This window comes from Natator depressus, chromosome 3 (genome assembly GCF_965152275.1).
Source record: "Natator depressus isolate rNatDep1 chromosome 3, rNatDep2.hap1, whole genome shotgun sequence".
Lineage (NCBI taxonomy): Eukaryota > Metazoa > Chordata > Testudines > Cheloniidae > Natator > Natator depressus.
Genome location: NC_134236.1, coordinates 147,666,290 through 147,686,705, shown reverse-complemented (window position 1 = coordinate 147,686,705; position 20,416 = coordinate 147,666,290). Strand labels below are relative to the sequence as shown.

The 20,416-nt window shown below is 38.6% G+C and overlaps 1 protein-coding gene across 1 annotated transcript in view; it reads right to left on the bottom strand.

The window, feature by feature from the left end:
* BIRC6 (baculoviral IAP repeat containing 6) overlaps positions 1 to 20,416 on the bottom strand; it is a 319,973-nt gene that overhangs the window by 195,112 nt on the left and 104,445 nt on the right. Inside the window, 9 exon segments of the mRNA XM_074949013.1 lie at positions 401 to 511; positions 3,725 to 3,851; positions 4,878 to 5,032; positions 5,704 to 5,820; positions 6,859 to 7,012; positions 8,466 to 8,599; positions 11,184 to 11,339; positions 11,811 to 11,994; positions 17,846 to 18,061. Coding sequence (XP_074805114.1) covers positions 401 to 511; positions 3,725 to 3,851; positions 4,878 to 5,032; positions 5,704 to 5,820; positions 6,859 to 7,012; positions 8,466 to 8,599; positions 11,184 to 11,339; positions 11,811 to 11,994; positions 17,846 to 18,061 — 1,354 coding nt within the window.

The following is a 20,416-nucleotide window of genomic DNA, read 5'->3' as shown; positions in this document are numbered from 1 at the left end:
AAGGAACAGAATTCAGCCCCTCTCTTTGTGCTGTTAACTCTGCAGTATTAACAGGAATAAAAAATGGAGCAAAAATGTGTGTCACTGAAGACAGTAGGTAAGCTTGAAAGGAGCAGATATGCTCAGTAAGAATATCCTATTTTAAATAGAGGCTTGTTAGATGAACTATACTTGAAATCATCTATTTATTCCACACATGACATCACCCATAGTATGGATTAATAGTAAGTCACTACATATCCTGTGTAAGAGTCAGACACCCTGCAGGTGAATGGCACCAAATTCACTACCTATCCCCTGAAAAAACCCCTGCATTTATTTGGAACCTTTTTATTTTACTTTATTTCATTTGTAATTTAGTTTTCAAGCATCATAACAACAACATTCAGAGAAAACTTACAGTTAAGCTGCATGTTCGTCATAAGAGTTAGGCTATGAAGCACAAGGCACCATGTCCGAAGTAAGGTATTAGGATACCAGGCCAGGACTGTCAGAAAGCTAGTTACTGATGCTGTAAAGAAGAACATACTGTATTTTTTCAAAATACTGAGCCCTTAACAAAAGGTAATAATCAGGAACTTATATTAGGACTGAAAGTTCATTACATTTCTTTTGATGCTAATCCTGTGCATTTAAAAGAAACTGTACATGAATTAACACAAGTAGAATTTTTCATAATGTCAATGTAAAATCCTTCCATCTTATAAACAAAGGCAGCACATGAAAAAAAAATATGATTTTTTTGTTTTCAAGGAATACATTATAGCATTCTACAGCTAACAGATTGAAGTATGCAACTTCATTAATGTAGGCTTTAATGTTTTGAACCTTTGCTGAAGAATACTGTAGTTTTTTTAAATAAAGAAAGGCTAACCACAATTATTTACAAAAATTTGAGGTATGTCTTCATACCAGGCTGCCAGTAAACTAGAGCCCCAAATTACAGAATGGAAAAAATGAGACAGTGACTGATTTGTTTCAGTGCTTCAGGAGCTAGCAAGGTTAAGACTTTTCCACGACAAGGCCATTTTTCCTGTGTGGCTCAAAATCCACTCCTCGGGATATGCTGTGGGTTTGTCATTTCAGCAGCAAAATCCCCAATAACATGTTCACTGGAGATTTCAGGTCACATGGCAGGATTCACTAGTGAACGTGGCAGGAAGCAGTTACAGGCTGAATGAAGGATGCTTTGCTTATTTCTAGGGCTGTCGATTAATCGCAGTTACCTCACATGATTAACTCAAAAAAATTAACCGTGATTAATCGCAGTTAAACAATAGAATACCAATTCAAATGTATTAAATATTTTCGATATTTTTCTACATTTTCAAATATATTGATTTCAACTACTACACAGAATACAAAGTGTACAGTGCTCACTTTATATTATTTTTTATTACAAATATTTGCACTGTAAAAATGATTAAAGAAATAGTATTTTCAGTTTACCTCACACAAGTACTGTAGTGCAATCTCTATCACAAAAGTGCAACTTACAAATACATAATGCAATGTACATAACTGCACTCAAAAACAAAAAAAAAAAAAATGTAAAACTTTAGAGTCTACAAGTCCAATGAATCCTACCTTCTTCTTCAGCCAATTGCTAAGAGAAACCAAGTTTGCTTACATTTACGGGGAGATAATGCTGCCCACTTCTAAATTACAGTGTCACCTGAAAGTGAGAACTGGGGTTAGTATGGCACTGTAGTAGCTGGCGTCACAAGATATTTATGTGCCAGACGCGCTAAAGATTCATATGTCCCTTCATGCTTCAACCACCATTCCAGAGGACATGCTTCCATGCTGATGACGCTCATTAAAAAAAAATAATGTGTTAATTAAATTTGTGACTGAATTCCTTGGGGGAGAATTGGATGTCTGCTGCTCTGTTTTACCCACATTCTGCCATATATTTCATGTTATAGCAGTCTCGGATGATGACCCAGCACATGTTCGTTTTAAGAACACTTTCACTGCAGATTTCACAAAACACAAAAGGTACCAACGTGAGATTTCTAAAAATAGCTACAGCACTCGACCCAAGGTTTAAGAATCCGAAGTGCCTTCCAAAATCAGAGGAATGAGGTGTGGAGCATGCTTTCAGAAGTCTTAAAAGAGCAACACTCTGATGCGGAAACTCCAGAACCCAAACCACCAAAAAAAGAAAATCAACCTTCTGCTCGTGGCATCTGACTCAGATAATGAAAATGAACATGTGTCGGTCCACATTGCTGTGGATTGTTATTGAGCAGAACCTGTAATCAGCTACAACAGTGCCATGCACACATCTGTTCTCACTTTCAGGTGACATTATAAACAAGAAGCAGGCAGCATTATCTTCTGCAAACGTAAACAAACTTGTTTGTCTGAGCGATTGGCTGAACAAGGAGTAGGACTGATTGAACTTGTAGGCTCTAAAGCAGAGGTGGCCAACCTGTGGCTCCGGAGCCACATGCGGCTCTTCAGAGGTTAATATGCGGCTCCTTGCATAGGTGCCAACTCCGGGGCTGGAGCTACAGGCGCCAACTTTCCAATGTGGTACAGGGTGCTCACTGCTCAATCCCTGGCTCTGCCCAAGGCCCCGGCCCCACTCCACTCCTTCCCTCAAGGTCCCCACTCCTTCCCCTGAGTCTGCTGTGCCCTTGCGGCTCCTCCTCCTCCCCTCTCCCGCAAGGGTCCTGCACAGCACAAAACAGCTGATCGTGGCAGGTGGGAGGCACAGGAATGGAGAGTTAGGTGCTGATCGGCGGTGCTGCTGGCGGGTGGGAGACACTGGGGGTGGGGGGAGCTGATAGGAGGCTGCTGACATGTTACTGTGGCTCTTTGGCAATGCACATTGGTAAATTCTGGATCCTTCTCAGGCTCGGGTTGGCCACCCCCGCTCTAAAGTTTTACATTGTTTTGTTTTTGAGTGCAGGTTTTTTTGTACATAATTCTACATTTGTAAGTTCAACTTTCATGATAAAGAGCTAGAACTACAGTACTTGTATAAAGGGAATTGAAAAATAGTATTTCTTTTGTTTTTTACAGTGCAAATATTTGTAATCAAAAATATAAAGTGAGCACTGTACACTTTGTATTCTGTGTTGTAATTGATATCAATATATTTGAAAATGTAGAAAACATCCAAAAATATTTAAATAAATGGTATTTTTATTAACAGCAAGATTAATCGTGATTAATTTTTTTAATCGCTTGACAGCCCTACTTATTTCTTGAAACAGCAGAAAAAAGTTCCCGTCTCCACCTTCTTTGGACTAACCAGTTCAAAGACTTTATTTTCTCCCATGTCCTTTGATTGGAGTGAGTGGGGCAGAAGAAGGTGCCACAGAAGCATATTTACTAGAGAAGGATGTCAGATATATCTCCTGCTTCCGGCAAGCAGAGCATTCCAAATAAAGTCCTCACAGAACAAACAGAAATGATAGAACGGCAACATATTAGCCACTGAAATTTAATAATACTAATTCTGAGCAGTATCCTGTGATGGTTTCTTCCACCCTTCCAGAAAAGGCCAAACTGGTAGAATGCTCTGATAAATTTTTTGAATGCTATTCAGAGGTTATGTAAAGGAAAACAAAGTCAGAGGATTCTCTGGAAAACAAGATGCAGAGAGTTTTACCATTGACTTCAATGGGAGCATTAAGCCAACACTAGCTACTTGTGAACATCATATTCTAGCTGTTTACACACCTATTATCCCATTCTAGAATATTTTTACCTTGATTCAGAGAAATTACAGGTATCCGATTAGCATTATAAAGGAAAACGTCAGCACCATTATCTTTACTCCCAGAGGAGCTGGAATTCAGGCTTAATGTGAGCCATAATTGTAGAAGCGACTCAAGCTGAAAATAATAAAAAAAGATAAACAGCTGATATAAAATAACAAATCAGCAAAAACAGAAATGTACTTCTACACCTTGAAGTGTGAAAAACAGACTATTTTGATTTTTAAAATGTCATTTATCTTATCTACATTCTCTGCTATCACGCTCCGGTGACAAGCATAACGAAGCACAATCTTCTTCAGAAGAGCTTTGAAACTTCAAACAGATGTACAGCAATTTCAATAAAATTAAGCTTCACTTAACATAATACACGAGTACTTTTACTCTAGTCTGGCAATGGCTTTTTTATTTCTATATTTTAAACACAATTAAGAATTATCTATGCTCCAAGTTTCTCTTAGAAAAGAATGGTTTACATATAGCCTGACAATCTCAACATTTAAGGTATCTCAGCAGAAGTTCAGCATATAACTTTTGGAATGCGCAAAGCCAGTGACTTTCATTACTCACAAGCAATGATGGGACTATGTTATTCAAAATCTGCTAGTGCAATAGACTTTCGATTAAATATTTAAACTGATGTGGGGAGGCACACAAATGTGCTCAGTAACTACAAATGTGCATATAAACTGAAAGGCAGGCCCCGAAGTATCCATGGGCATACTGCTGAATTTGCACGTGTGCGCGCACATGCCAGGGCAAAACATGTAAACGGGCCTCCACTTTTCCACAGTGTGGCCCTTACATAATCAGGACCATTAAATGTTAAGTAATTTTAACCTTTAGTGACATTCATCACTAGTTGAGGTATCCAATGTCCTACAGTGAAAGATCCAATACTGTTTTTAATTACAGAAGTGTTAAAAAAAGTTATGTTCTGTAGACAAGTGTTTAGGATACCTAATAATTTATTTTATCACTATTTGCACATGAGAACCTAAAAAGTCATCTACTTAACAGGTGTTTTCCCATTCCATTTTCAATGGTTAAAAACTCTGAATATGGGGAAATGTAACACTCCTCTCTCAATATTAGCAATAAGTACTGTATTAACCAAAGTTCTGAAAATTCATAATTCCATACCTGAACATGATGGACTTGTAGCATGGAAAAGAGTTTGTTGAAGCACACACTCAGCATAGGTATGGAGGACAACTGTATGATCAGCTGGTTGGTCTGGTTAGCAGCATGTAATCCCCTTAGCAATGAATCATCTGTTCCACTAGGAGACTGAGTTACTAAAGAATTAAATCAAGTTTTTTCATGAATTCTTTTGTAGGAAAAAGGTTATACTAGGCAAAAAATATTTATATTTTCTTATCCAGTACTAATTTTTTCATGTTATAGTCACATCTTTGATACAGTATTTAAGTCACCATACTACTGGTTACAGAAACCTGAAAAGGTGTGCTTGAGTGACAGGTGTAAAGCTCTTTACATTCACTATTTGGGGCATGACCCCACTGAAATGGACTTTCAAAGCTATTGGCCAACAGAAGCTCTATGGTTCTGCTGTGCACTACAGTCAAACAGACTATTGAGAATTCCCTTTTAAGCATTCCACACAGTCCCATTCCAAAGGGGAGTATTCCACTTTGTTTAATCACAGCCAACAATCAAGCTCTTGAAAACAAATGTAAAGACTTCACTGAACATGTCTTTATTCAACTAGAGTCTCCGAATGAAACCCATTCCTCTTCTTTATAGTGTTTCGCTTACAGCGGTAGAAAATGATGGTATATATTTCACAACTTTGTAAAATGACTCACTTATTTTTTAGTATCCCCACTTGAATCATCAATTTACAAAATTATTTGAGAATCCTGAAGTTAACCTTAACAAGAAAACAAGTTTTAAGTGAAATTCATGGTCAGTAAGTGAAGAGAAAGATTTAGCAACGTATAGTTACATGTAGGCGACGTGTTTGTTAATGCTTGCAAAATGGAATCAGCCTCTAGAGTAGACATCATTTTCAGCATCAGCTCTGCTTGCTGTTCCAGTCCAACTTCTAGACGGGCATCCAAAGCTATAGAAAGCAGCATACAAGGTAACATTTGAATATCAAACAAACATGTGGATTATAATGTATTTAAAGATTGAACAAAAAGACACTGCTTGATCTACCGTGAGATCAACACAGCTACATATCCAACATTAGCAACTGCCAAAACATATTTTTTTTATTATAATTGGTGAATAGGTTCACTGCTCCTTATGATGGCGGCGAGTGTTAGACATGTATACTCAGAACAGCAGTATCAAAAATTTTGAAGTAATCTGTAAATGTGTGTTCTCAGGTACTGATTAACAGAACACTGAAGTGCAAAAAAGTATACTTCGCTTCTCACTTGGCTGCCCCTTCCACAATTACTCATGTACCGAGCATGTATGCAAGCACCATTTTTCAGTGGGTCATAATTCTGGAATCAGAACCAGTTTCCAAAATAACAAGTGAGGTACTTCTTACTGAAGGCTCTTTTCCCTGCAACACTGTCCGCTTCTTATCTCTGGTTCAGTAAAGCACCTTTGAAAAAATTATGCTTTTTTTTTTTTTTTTTTTTTTAAATGTAGCAGGGATTGAGTAGGAGAGTGAAAAAACAACTTCAGAACAGCTAGACCATTTTTGTTCAAACCTCCAAAACAAATGCATCATTCTTTGCAAATGTCAACCCAGTAGGTGAAAGTTTTAGAAAGTCAAAAGTGACTGAAAACGAGTTAGAAATTGAAGTTTTTATGTTCTTAACTACAGCATGCACTTTCACTCTTTCTAATACACTAATTCCATCTATAATGTAAAATTTGTATAATCTTTTCTAGTTTACTGCATGAACCTCTGGTTTGCCAGCAAAAGAAACTTTGTTTATACTTCTGTGAATCTTGAAATTCTGGTGTATGAACTTTCAAACTGTGCACCTCAAAGTTAAATCACTTAATGATTTCACAAGCAGAAGGCACGTGCCAACTTCAGCATTATAGTAGCCATTACTATTCAGCAAAGCAAATACTTTAGAAAAATATCTAAAGATTCCACAACAGAACTGAAGTGAACCTACTGCTTGCTTACCTTGAGAGACTGACACAGTCACAGTCTGTGATCCATTCTTCTCTGTGGATACTTGTGGTTTTGCAACAGGAATTCCAACACCTCCGATATAAGGGTTGTAGTTGTAAGTGCCATAGTCAGCACCCCAGTAATCATACCATGTGCTGCTTATAGGCTTTACCAAATGAGAGAATAAAATGTAAATTATTCATCTTTAAGCTGTACAAATAGAAACCATCTCAGATTTTCTCCTAAATATATTTCTGATATTGGATCAGTACACAGGAAATGTAAATAGTATATTTTATCCAACATAAACTGAAAAGCTGCATTAAGATTCAAGCAAAGGTTTTCAAAAATTGGTAATCCAATGAGAGCTACCGGGTGCTTAACTTATTTGACAATCAGGCCACTTATTTCAATGCCTAAACAAAGATTAAAAAACCTAGCTTTAGGCACCCATCTTTCAGAATCTTGGCATCAACTTTTACTTTTAAGTAATAAATCTTGCAATAATTAACTAATAAGTAATTAATCTTGCACATATCTATTATACCATGCCTTCATTTTCAAATTTACAGTTTTGCACAAGAGACTCTAAAATATGATTTCTTAAAAATACAGTGCAATATCAACATTAATTTATTTGTACAACAGTACTGCCTCGAGGCTTCAGTGTAAAAGGCACTGTACAAAATAGACAAAAACCACGTCTGCCCCCAAAGAGTTTCCTATCTAATTTACGACAATAAGCAATGGTTTGTATAATGAGCAAAAGGAAGGAGGATGGAGGATATAAAATAAAAGCATGTATTAACGTAGCCGAGTTGTGCGTGTGTATAGTTTTTTTAAATCAGAAGTCCCCATAGATCATCTACCCAGGTTTTCAGCTGGCAATTTATTGTAGCTGCATAGTAGAAGTGGGTCTTGAGGATGGATATGAACAGGATGAGCTTGGAAATGTTATGGAAGAAAAAGCAGCAAGATGTAATTGTCTATTTCAACTATATTTAAAAATACACTGATTTTATACTCCAGCTAAAAAAACAAAAAAGACTTTTTGTGCATCAAGTATAAACATGTTTAGCTTCCCACACTGTTACTCTGAAATAAGGTATAGCGTTTAACACTTTTCCCCCTTCAGCAGCCAAACAGATTGACACAACAACTGGTTCATTTAATACTCCAAGTAGGCAACTGTGGAATTCTAAGTAGTGCTAATGCATTTTATAATAGGGCGAGTACATCAAATGTATATCGTAATTTTTCACGCCAGTGAGGGATAAGGTTACAAATGAATTGCAAGAAGCAATCAGGAGTAGGTTTTGTTTTTTAATACTACAATCTAGAATGTGTGGGGAGATTAATTACTACCCTTCTATTGTCTTTACGACTTGTAACATAGATAATCGTGGAATATTTTGCTTTTATAACCTTAAATTATTATTATATTCAGTGTTTACACTCTTGCCTGTCAAAGCCTGTCTCAACTTCAAAATATTGTTCTTTACAGCATACAGCTAAAGCAGGTCTAATGCCATGAAATATCACTAGACAAACACCAGAAAGGTAAGAGATTATATTGTTTCACACATAGAAGTTATTATGAAAACTCACGTGGGCCATACCTTGAAGACTTTGGCTGCAAGGGGATCTTTCTCCAGATCAATATCTAAAGGATCAATATCAACTTCCATCAGGTCCTGTAGTAATTCTAGGTCAATGTCCTTATCTTTTTCCAAAGATGATAGAGGTGGAGCACCTTTGGATGATTAAAACTGCTTTAATATTGTCAAGTAACAGAGCTAAAACTGTAAAACCAGGCTAAAACATGCTTACTGGCCAATTTTAGGGCTGTATATACTTAAAATATTTTGTAAAAGCAAAGATTGTTGAATGAGATCACAGTTTGCTTTGTTTTCAACACTGTAATTAGTAACAATTCATCTTTTTTAAAAACACTATAAATCAAATAGCAATTCGACTCATGTCTCAGTAAGTGCCTTATGTGAATTCAATATCTATCACCAAAAAAAACCTTTACCAATCTTTTAGTTGAAAAAACCCAAAATGCTGCCATTAGGATAGAGTAATTTTTTCACCCAAAAGTTTTTTTTAAAATTGAAAATTTAATAATTATTGGGAAGTAAGATACACGGAGCAAGACATAGCAAGTATAGAATGTTAACGTGCAACAAATATCTCTAATAATATCTACACCTGAATCTAGAATTCATTTCTATTCCAGACACAGATAATTCCCACAGTCATGAGCCAAATTACAAAGGAAAAACATTTTTGCAAACACTCTTTTTGCTTCTTTATGATGTGCCAAGAAGACCACAAAAAAATTAATTAATTTCAAAAACACTAAAGGCTGTATCTCTCTTTTTTAAAAAAAAATAAAATAAAAATTCAAGTTCTGGTCCAATCTGGAAGACTTATTAATCACCAGGGTGCGTCTGTGGGGGGTGGAGGGAGATATGGCGGCACTAACCCTTTTTTTTTTTTTCTTTCTTTCTTTGCCATTCACCTTTCATGCCACCTCAATTCAGTTGGAGGCCCAAAATCTAGGTTTGGATAAATTATGTGCAATAAATAGTTTCACAATACCTATTTAATTTGTTATTAGTGCAACATTCTGAAATTTTTGTTGAATAGAGAAATACGTAGTTGAAGTTCTCTTCATAAAAGATTTTTCACTGCCATATTTTTAGAAGAGTAATACAGTATTGAGTTTACACAGGAGTACTAATTCTCTACAGAGAAATTAAACCTTTTCAAGAAGAGGTGCATGAAGCAGCTTGAAAGTCAGGCTAAGCCAAATTTTTAGCTCATCTTATAAAGGCCATTATGATACTTTGGGCAGTGCTATATTTTACTCCAATGAATATTATTGGTCTCTCTGCTTCATGGAGACCTTTAGAGTTGCTGTGTTCCTCTTGTTTCCAAGAGTCTAGAAAGAGTAAAATGTGATACCAAACTGAAGTAATGTTCTACCTCAACATCTGTTCAGTCAAAGTGTAGCACTTCCAGAGGAAGCGGCTTCTAGAACAGGGGTGGGCAAACTTTTTGGCCTGAGGGCCACATCGGGGAATAAAAATTGTACGGCGGGCCACGAATGCTCACAAAAGTGGAGTTGGGGTATGGGAGAGGGTGAGGGCTCTGGAGTGGGGCTGGGGATGAGGAGTTTGGGGTGTAAGAGGGTGCTCTGGGCTGGGACAAAGGGGTTCGGAGGGGGATCAGGGCTGGGGCAGGAGTGCAGGTTCCAGCTGGTGGTACAGGCTCTGGGGTGGGGTGGGGATGGAGAGGTTCGGCGTGCAGGAGGGTGCTCTGTGCTGGGATTGAGGGGTTTGGAGAGTGGGAGGGGGATCAGGGCTGGGGCAGGGGAGAGGCTCAGGGGTGCAGACTCCGAGCGGTGCTTACCTCAAGCAGCTCGGAAGCAGTGGCATGTCCTTTCTCGAGCTCCTAGGCATGGAGCAGCACGTGATCCTCGGAGTGGGCCATGCTGCTGCTTCCAGTAGCCACATGATGCAGCTCCTGACCCAGTGCCCCGGCTGGAGTGGGGCCAAGCCGCACGGTGCAGGCCCGACCCAGCAGGAGCTTGCGGGCCAGCTTAAAATGGCTCACAGGCCGGATCTGGCCCGTGGGCTGTAGTTTGTCCACCCCTGTTCTAGAAGCTGTTTAGACTGCCGTTTTGTTCTATAGATCTCTAAATTCCTAGTGTATTTAGTAAGAATTAACCATTGTGTTAATGAATTCCTCGCAGGAACAGATTATTCTTCAGAATACAATGTGCTCCCCAAGTTTACAGACCTACTTACAATTAAATAGACACCACCAAGAAAGAGCGTAGACATTTAGCATGTTAAATTTCTAGTTTATCAGCTCACTATCAACGAACCACACTCCTGAATCCACATACAATACTGTCATGATTGCTATTCAAGTGAACTCAGTGAGGAAACAACATTGAGTGTGAGCTCTCAGTAGTGTGTCAACAAGTGCAGCTGAAAATATTGAGCGGCCAAGTTGAAATATTATGCTTAAGAATTAGTAAGTGCTAAAGCTTACGGATACCTCTTGCTAACTGCAACCTTTGGGACCCTGATAAATGACAACTCAAAACTCGAATGCCTTGTTAAAATTCACACAAAAGTACTTATCTAAACTACTAAGTTACTGTGCATTACACAGTGGAAGGCTTGTGAGAGTTCAGGATTAAGCAAGCTTCAGAATGACTCAAGTACATCAAGCATTTAAAAATGTTAACTGACTAAACAGAATTTAACATTCTTTCTATTTCCTAAACATCATTTCAATATAAATAGTACCTGAATGTTCACCTGCGATGTCATGTGTCAAAGGCTCATCTATCGTTTCCACTAACTGAACTGTAGATTGCTGAAGAGAGTCATCAGAGTCTGCAGCAGAAGCTCCTGCATCTTCTCCCATGGCTCCTTCCTCCATAGCTTCAGCTGCTATTGTTGCCAATAGTTCTCCTATACGTTACAGTAAGCAGACAACTCCTTTAGCAGTTCAGCCTGTACTCTAGCTGCAAGACTAATTAACATCTGAGCGTACTCATCCAAATTTTCAAAACTGAACTGCAATTTTGGGTGCTTAATTTGAAATACCCCCATCTGAAAATCATGCCCCAAGGATATGCCCAACATCTTCTGAAAGCGAGAGCTCTGTCAAAAGTTTCAAACTGGGTATGCAAAATTTTTGAAAATGAAGGCCACAGTGTTTAAAATTATATCATCTCAATTAAATGTTTCATTTTATACTAATATCTTCAATTTGTTTCTTTGTAAAACCTACATGCTTTCATTATCATAATCACATTAGCAGACTTTTCCATGTTTCACATCAGAGAATCAAATAACGGGGGCGGGGAGGAATTCCAGCTTAATGCATTTTGTGTAAAAAAAAAAAAAAAACCACACCACACACCCTGAATTTTAACACACCTGCTAGAATATCTTGCAGCATACAACTCAGAGAATACTGAGCCCATGCTCCTCCCCAAGAGATATCTCCTCTATTAAAGTCAGTCCCAACCAAAAGCAGCAATAGCCTTTCTAGTTGAGTTTCATTCACAATCTCACACAAATGAATTGTTGGTCTTGTAGCATTTGCAATTCTAGCAAGAACCTGTAAAAGAATTTCAGAAATATACAATTTAACTGATTTTCCAAAAAATAAAACCCAACCAAAAAACAAACCAACAAACAAACAACATGCACACAACACCCCAACAAAGTTGAATTTGTAAATGTAATGTCAAGATTTACTGTTCCAAGTTCGGGATGACAGTCATGAGTAACTACGTCTCAAATAATGAGTCTTCCCAAAAAAGTGGCAATAAACTCTATATTGCATATATCCCACTTTATTTATACCACTCATATTTCCATTTTATTGTTTGATGCATCAGATTTAGTAGTACTTCACTTTTTCACCACCATCTCCAACACACAGAGTGAAATGTTGACTAATTCTGGAAAGTCACAGTTCCCCCATTGACTATGACTTTGTTTACCCATTAATACAATGGGTTTATATACTTATCTCACAGGCTGTTAGATGAAAGGCATGTAAGTGTGAGGTACTAAAAAATAGATGCTACAGAAAGGGAAATGTGTTGTTTAATGATTTCCTTTCACCTGACTTAGACACATTTGTGCTAATGCCTTCATTCCTATAAATGCCAGAAGCAGTTCAGACTTGTTCAAGTGGCTCCAGGGTGTGGCCATGCACCTTATACTTTCAAACCAGGCGAGTACATCCAAAGTTTTATGGAAACACTCAATTCTCATTATTAGGCTCAGTATTAAACAGTATTCAACTGTTTTAACTTCAGACATGGACCCAGAAGAAGCCATAGTACAAGAAATTCAAAAGAAATTTTAGGTGGAGTAGGCTAGGGGAAGAGGTCCATTTATGAGAAAAGATTTCAAAGACTCCTTGCAGTTGTGAATATAACAGAAAAGAAAAAAAAGGGATTTAGATGTCATTGAGTGAGAAAATTTTCCATTCTAGTATGCCACATCTAATGAACGCAAAGTAATGAGGATGGAGCTAGGCTGTTCTCAGTGGTGGCAGATGACAGAACAAGGAGTAATAGTCTCAAGTTGCAGTGGGGGTGGTCTAGGTTGGATATTAGGAAACACTTTCACTAGGAGGGTGGTGAAGCACTAGGAATGGGATACCTAGGGAGGTGGTTGAATCTCCATCCTTAGAGGTTTTTAAGGCCTGGCTTGACAAAGCCCTAGCTTAAATGATTTAGTTGGGATTGGTCCTGCTTTGAGCAGGGGGTTGGACTAGATGACCTCCTGAGGTCTCTTGCAATCCTAATCTTCTATGAAATATCTTTTATTGGACCAAATTCTCTCATATCCTAGGAGCAACATGACTACAACAACGCTGCATACGTATTATAGGCAGAACTAGCAGAACTACCCATAGTTAAGGTTGCCTACTACTTTACATTATAATAGACACCCTGTTTTCCATTGCTTGTAACGTTGTCAAACTAATAGTTTGGAATAAAATTTTCAATGCCAGACTGAGTTTTAAGTAAATTTCAACAAAAGCTGTTGGGCTATTTATGAGAAAAAGGTTACTGAAAAATGTTTTCCGGTGTTAAATTCTTAAAGTTGCTCAATGAAACAATTACAGCACTTCCAGGCTTTGAGGAAGGGATTGAAGTTTGCCAGGGAATCCCGTCAAAGACATGCCTTGTGCTGAAATATAAAAATCCACCCAAATATGGCTCAATTGTAAGAGTGTTATTACTTGACCAATGAAAGAATCAGAGGTCCTGTGGAAAAAATAGTATGTGAACCTGTAATTAAAGACTTTCATAATGAACATGCACTACAGTTACCTGTGAATCCTTAACATAGCCTCCTAGATCAGTGATTCCCTAATTTTTAGGTGCTTGACTTTGCAACCTAAATATTCCTTAGTTTTTGTATGCAACACTTAATATAAAACTTTAGAGCTTTATGAATATCTAGTTACACCATAATCTCTCCAGAGCACACTGAAGACTTGGACAAAGTGTCAGGAGAATTCTCTCCTAAGTAGTATAGAAAGGGGAGTTTAACTTGGAAAGAATAGCTTGGGATCTTATGTCACCATCAAAAAGGAGTGTACGCAAAACCCTGTATTTAGTTGTGTTTGGAGAGAATACACCTTCCAGTGCTTTGGCTGGTTAAGATTATTTGCCTAATGGCTAGAGCACTGACTTATTCAGGTAGAACACCTTTTCCCAAGTATTTGGTTCTATTGCAAAAACTGGAGTCTAGTAAATAGCACAGGACTCAATTTATATATCTCACGAGAATTAAGGGCTCAGGGTCACCTTCTGTGATTTGAAAGAGTGGGTCCAGGCAATCTAACCATTGCATCTTTAATCACTGGGTCCCATCTGTGGCTGGTGAGATGCTTGGATACAAATAAGCCATGCTCGATAACATTACGTATGCTGGAGAAAAAAGCATTACAGAGCCACTTCTGTCCATATGCGTATTTCTGGATGAAAACACACCTGACTGGAGTTACTCTAACTGTTCACACTAGGGTTTGGACCTATTACCTGATCTGGGTTTCCCTGTAGCATCCCAAGTCTAGTTCTTGCCCCAGAAATAAAAGGAGATTCTTTTCCATACCATTTATAAAGAGGAAGAATGGCCTTGTTGCTACAGCACTGAGTTTAAGGACATATCTACACTACAACAGCTGCTACAGCAGCACAGCTATGGCGCTGCAGCCGTGCCGCTGTAGTGAGAGACAGGGTTCGGCCAGATGGCTATAGGAGAGTAACAGAAGGCAGATATATTAGCCCCAGGCTAAGTAGGTCCCTTTTCCCTGGGTAAGGTAACAGGAAAGGTTCCAGAACAATCAGGAACCTTCTGGAGACAATTAAGACAGGCTGATTAGGACACCTGCAGCCAATTAAGAATCTGCTAGAATCAATTAAGGCAGGCTAATCAGGGCACCCGGGTTTTAAAAAGGAGCTCACTTCAGTTTGTGGTGTACATGTGGGGAGCAAGAGGCACTAGGAGTTGAGAGTGAGAACGCGGACTGTTGGAGGACTGAGGTGTACAAGCATTATCAGACACCAGGAGGATAAAGAAGGTGTTGGGAGGAGGCCATGGGGAAGTAGCCCAGGGAGTTGTAGCTGTCGCGCAGCTGTTCCAGGAGGCACTCTAGACAGCTGCATTCCACAGGGCCCTGGGCTGGAACCCGAAGTAGAGGGCGGGCCTGGGTTCTCTCCAAATCCTCCCAACTCCTGGTCAGACACAGGAGGAGTCGACCTGCACTGTGAGCTCAGGAAAACGGTCAAGCTAAGGGCTGCCTTGAAGCTCCAAGGCGAGTAAATCCGCCAATAAGCACAAGACCCACCAAGGTAGAGCAGGAACTTTGTCACAAGTGTCATAGTGTAGATGGCTTCCTACATTGATGGAAAGGATTTTTCTGTCAATGTAGGTAATCCACTTCTCTGAGAGGCAGTAAATTTTTCACAGCCCTGAGCAATGTAGCTAGGTCATCCTAAGTTTTAGGTACAAGATCAGGCCTAAAGAGATTTGGAATAAATACCCATCTCTAACAAAAACTCTCTTCTTTCATTTGGAAAGTCACTTAACCTTTATATATTCCTATACCCCATTTGCAAATTGAAGTTTATCCTTTTAACAACCCTGAGAAACAGGGATGCATTTGGTCTCTGAGTTAACCGGTTCTTACTGTTACACCTCCTGAGTCCACAGATTCATAATGTTATAAATGATGTGGTTAGATTCTTTTGGCATTGATTTGACTTCATTGTTGTCCTGAGGGCCATGACTTTCTAGGTTGTTGCATCAGGACACTATAGTTATGGCAAAGTACACGGTTGCCAGTGAGGTTCCAAGAGCTGCTGAAGATTTTTCAAAATCTTTTAAGGATGGATTCTATCTTCTTGTCCATGGGGTCTCATTGAAAGAAATCATCCTCAGTAGGAATTGCCATGGATGCCTCTGCTTCATCAGTCTTACAGAAGATGGGGAGGGAGAAAGAGAATTTCGGATGGCTCTATGACTCTGTACTTCTTCAGAACTGGCCAACAATGCTCTTTGTAAGAATTTTCCCACTTTTCTAGTGGTTTCTCTGAAGAAGAAATAGAAGGGAAGAGCAAATCCTTAGTTTCTGATTGGAGTTATTCTCCTTGGCTTTAGCCTGCTCAGCCTCTGTTTGCCTGGAGCTCTCTCATTAAATGTGAAGCTAAAGGTCTTGGAAAGGAGGTTAGGGTCTGGAGCAGTTTGGAGCTTTTTTCTGTGCCACTTGGGTTTCTTTTGCCTTTTAATGGGAAACTGGTCCCACAGGGACCAGCTTCTTCTTGTCTAGTGTGCCCTTTTGGATCTTAGCCTATGTAGATATAGGATCCCTGAATCCCCACATTCCTCATCCTCTGAAAGTCAGCTGGAGAGAAAATACAGGTGAACATTCCAAAAGCAGCACAGATGCTCCTCTTAAGTGGAATAAGAAGAAACCAGGGCTCTGCCAATTACATTTAATTTCAAAACTCCACCTGAGGTTCTTGATTTATCCATAAGGAGTCCATGTTTGGGGAATCAGTTTGCTGAATCTCATGATCTGCCCTTGTAGAGGCAACTAGGGGACTTTGGCCTGCTGGTAGGAAGGATAGTTGGGGGCCACCTACAAGCTGTATTGACTGAGCCTCTTTTCATTGCAGAGAAGGTGGTCCATAGGCTGGAGCAGTCACAGCAGAGCTCTCCTTCTGTTGCTCCTGAGAAGGGCTTCTTGCTCTTCGGCTTCCTCCATTTGGCCTGATCCATGATAATGAAGGAGAAGAAAAAAAAAAATGGGCTTGGCAGGTAATCCCTTTCAAGGAACAAAGCACCCAATATTTCAATTTTCTTGAGTCAGGAGAAAAAAAAATATTTTGCTTACAACTACTCTAAAATCAGATTTGAAGGTTAGGATCACAATGAAGACAGCAGCACTGGATTGCTATTCTCTTTGCACATCTGCTGGCTGAGAATCTGACACAAGAACGGAAAGAGCCTGGTCAAGTCCTGGAGCCTGTGGACAAAACTAAACTGGATCTGGTATCTAAACAAACTGAGGTGCAGTCCAAATGTTTCCAAAGGGTGGGAAGGTCAGTTTTAATTATGCAATTCTAAAAAAGTTTCAGAAAGCCTCAAGGAACAACCACAAACAGATGCAATAGATTGCATCCAAGTTCTGGTTGTAAAACTGAAACAATATGCTTAACAAAAGCTAAAATGAGGCATCTGAAAGCTTCAAAAGCCTCCTGGTTACTTTTGTCTGCAGTTAAAATGAAATGAGTATGTTCTTTATATGAAATGTTTATTTTAAGCCAAAACATGACCCACCTAACTGATTTTGTATGGAGAACTTTCCTACTGCAAGTGACAGTGCTCTAAAGTAGGTTATTTTAAAGGAAAATAGGCTATAACTTACTGTAATAATGTTACTAGTTGTTAATGTACTAGTTAGTTATGTGTATTTGATAATACAGTTTGAAAAAAAAAAAAGTAACAGCTTTCTCCTTTATTATTAGTATGAACAAAGTATACCATCCATAAAGTTGTGTAGAGCTAAAATAAGTAGATAAATTGTTCCCATCTTAGGTTTACTTGCACCAATTTATTCTAGCTAAACTGTACTAATGTAAAAGTATCTTTTAAAATGGTGCTCTGTAGGAGATACTTTGCAAACATAATTCCATTATGTAACGTTCAAAAACTGGAAAACATGGGAAACAGACTACTAGGGATCACTACAAATTCAATAATATAAGTATTTTTAATGTATCCTCAAGAAAAAGCTAAAAGTAGCATCTGAGAGATATTTTCATCAATACTACGCTGAAAGCATACATGCTCATACCACATACTTTAGGATAATTCTTGATAAAAAATGAACTTCACTTTAACAACCCCACTGCCTATTTTTGTAGCATTCTGTTTACCTTACAAACAAACAGCAGTAGATCTGCGTGGCAAGTGAAGTCCATTGACAAAAGAAAGAGCGCCAGCTTCTGCACTACTGAGATACAACGTTCATGTGCCAGAGTAAATGGAAGTGGCTCAATTTCTGGAGTTTCCTTTGTCGTCGATACTTCTGTGTCTAAAGTAGAACGAGGCCACTCTGCAGTCCGACGTAAGCGTATTAAATCCTTGAAATGCTGCATAATTACAAACCAATATAAAACAAGTGTTAAATTTTAAACTAAAATGCCCATTTTCTGAATGTAAGCATATCAGGAGTTGGAAAAATGTAACAGTACCTCTAGAACCTTTTAATAATAATGGAGAATCCCACACTCTCATATTGGACCTATATTAAGATTTTATGGGAACGTGGCATAAATTTGGGTTGGTTGCATTGCTTTCAAGTGACAAAACCATAAGTGTGTAATGCAGTTAATCTTACACAAGGGTCAATCAACTTTCATACTACGGCGTAGCTTTTTAAAAATTTATTTAGATTGAATTTAGTAATATTGTATTAAACTACCATGGGTTCAGTTCCTTTTGCTACAGTTTCAGCCTAAACAGAACCAAGCAATGACTAAGACTGTAGTCATTCTCACATCCTCAAAGATATTCTAGAGTCTGACAGAGCTCTCAACACCATTGTGTATTCTGTATACTTACTTTACAGAAGAACTGTTTTAGAAACTTGACTCTTAATTGATACTATTTTTTCATATTCCTACACCTGTTCATGGATACTTCGCTACCACAAATTCAAATGTATAGTACTCAGACACAGTAGTAATTTATAAGTGAAATTTATAACCCATCAAGAATACTGACTTCTCAGTTCTTTCCTAGTGGCTAAAGAATTGGAACTGCAGAGATACAGGGCCTCAACTACCCTGCACAAAGAGAAGTAAACATGTGCACACTGGTGGCAGACAAAATACTGAAGACTCAAGCTATTTGAAAACCTACAGACATTATTTCTTGACACGTACAATCAAGGATTCTTTGTTACACTGTATAAACCTTGTATCACACACTTTGTACACCCTGTGGACCACCCTTCCATTGCTTAATTCCTGCCTCTCTCTTTGGGATTGATTATATGGTAATCAACAGTCTGCAGTTGTCATTTCTAGTACTAAAAAATTCCAAGTTGGATACCTTCAATTTGCCACTGTTTGGGCAGAATCCTGTGCTATTTTAACAGTACCGCCCCTCATCCCCCCCCATCTTTTTTTCCCAGAGTGAGCAAGGGTCACTGTCTTTTGGCTGCAGGGGTTTTTTTGTTTTTGTTTTTTGCGGGAGTGGAGACAGAAGGAAATCTTTGTCTGGACAGGGTTTTGTTTATTTTTAAAATAAGCATGGCAGCTGTTTGAAACTACTACCAAGTTTGGAATGCCTTAAGTTGTCACTGATGGCACTGATTAGCAAGTGATGTGGTCAAAATTGCATAATTTTGTAATTTATCATATACATGTATGTACAAACACACAATCGATAGGTATTAATAAAGATCATATTAAATGTGGAAGGTTTTAATGCAACATATTTTCTACACAAGCAGGACTGCTGTAAAGTGAATCCCACACAGCTTTAACCAACAGCATATTTCAGCCAGTGCGGCAGTGCAGGTGTTTAAAACTGTGCCACTGACTTATAAAACCTGCTGCACTCCACTGTTGAGTCTTCAATTCCAGGATTGGCCAACCAGTTCACTTACCTGCTTCACAGTTGGATCAGTGGCTGAGTTCCTTCAGCCTCTGTAAGAGTTCGCTAGCAGGCCTACTATTCCCCTCCCCTGATCACCTATGGAGTTCCTTCTGTTTCAACTGCAAAATCTTTCTGGCCCTTCCATTACTGTGCAAGGGAAAAGTGACTACATGGTAACCACTGCAAGGAGGGAAGTGGTTTATCATTGCTGCTGTAGAAGAGTCTATTTCATTTAAGAGACAACTCAAGAATAGAGCAAAAAGAGCAGGAAAGTGAAATTCATGACAAAAGAGGAGTGTTAGTGAAAACGCAGCACTTGATAAAATTTTCTAGTGTTTCTTTAACCCTACTTTTTCCAATGGTAATTATAAAGTGGCATGCTTATTTCTCTTTATAACCTCTATGCATCTACGATCCCTTAAAGACTTTCAGAAGTCCTTATAGATAACAAGATTTCCAAAGCCTAAAGATTTCCAAAGGTAAAAATCTAAATGGATATTCAAGTCTGGTATCTATAAAGTGAGTCCTACTTGTTTTATGCTCACAGGAATGTCCACACTGCCTGCGCCATTTCAGTGGCAGACTAGGCATTGAAGTTTACTAGATTGTTCTCCGAGCATGCCTGGGTTTGTTTTCATCCCCAGTATCCAGAGCTCATAACAAGAAGCAAGGATTTATATGTTGCAACCATACTTGTGGAAAGCTAAACTTCATAAAAATAAGCACAAGTGTTTTCAATACAGCATTTGTTTGCTTTGGGAGGAGGAGGATTGGCATGCTTACTTTTTGGCTACTCACCCAAGACAATTTCCTTTAAAAAAAAAAAAAAAACAAAAACAAAA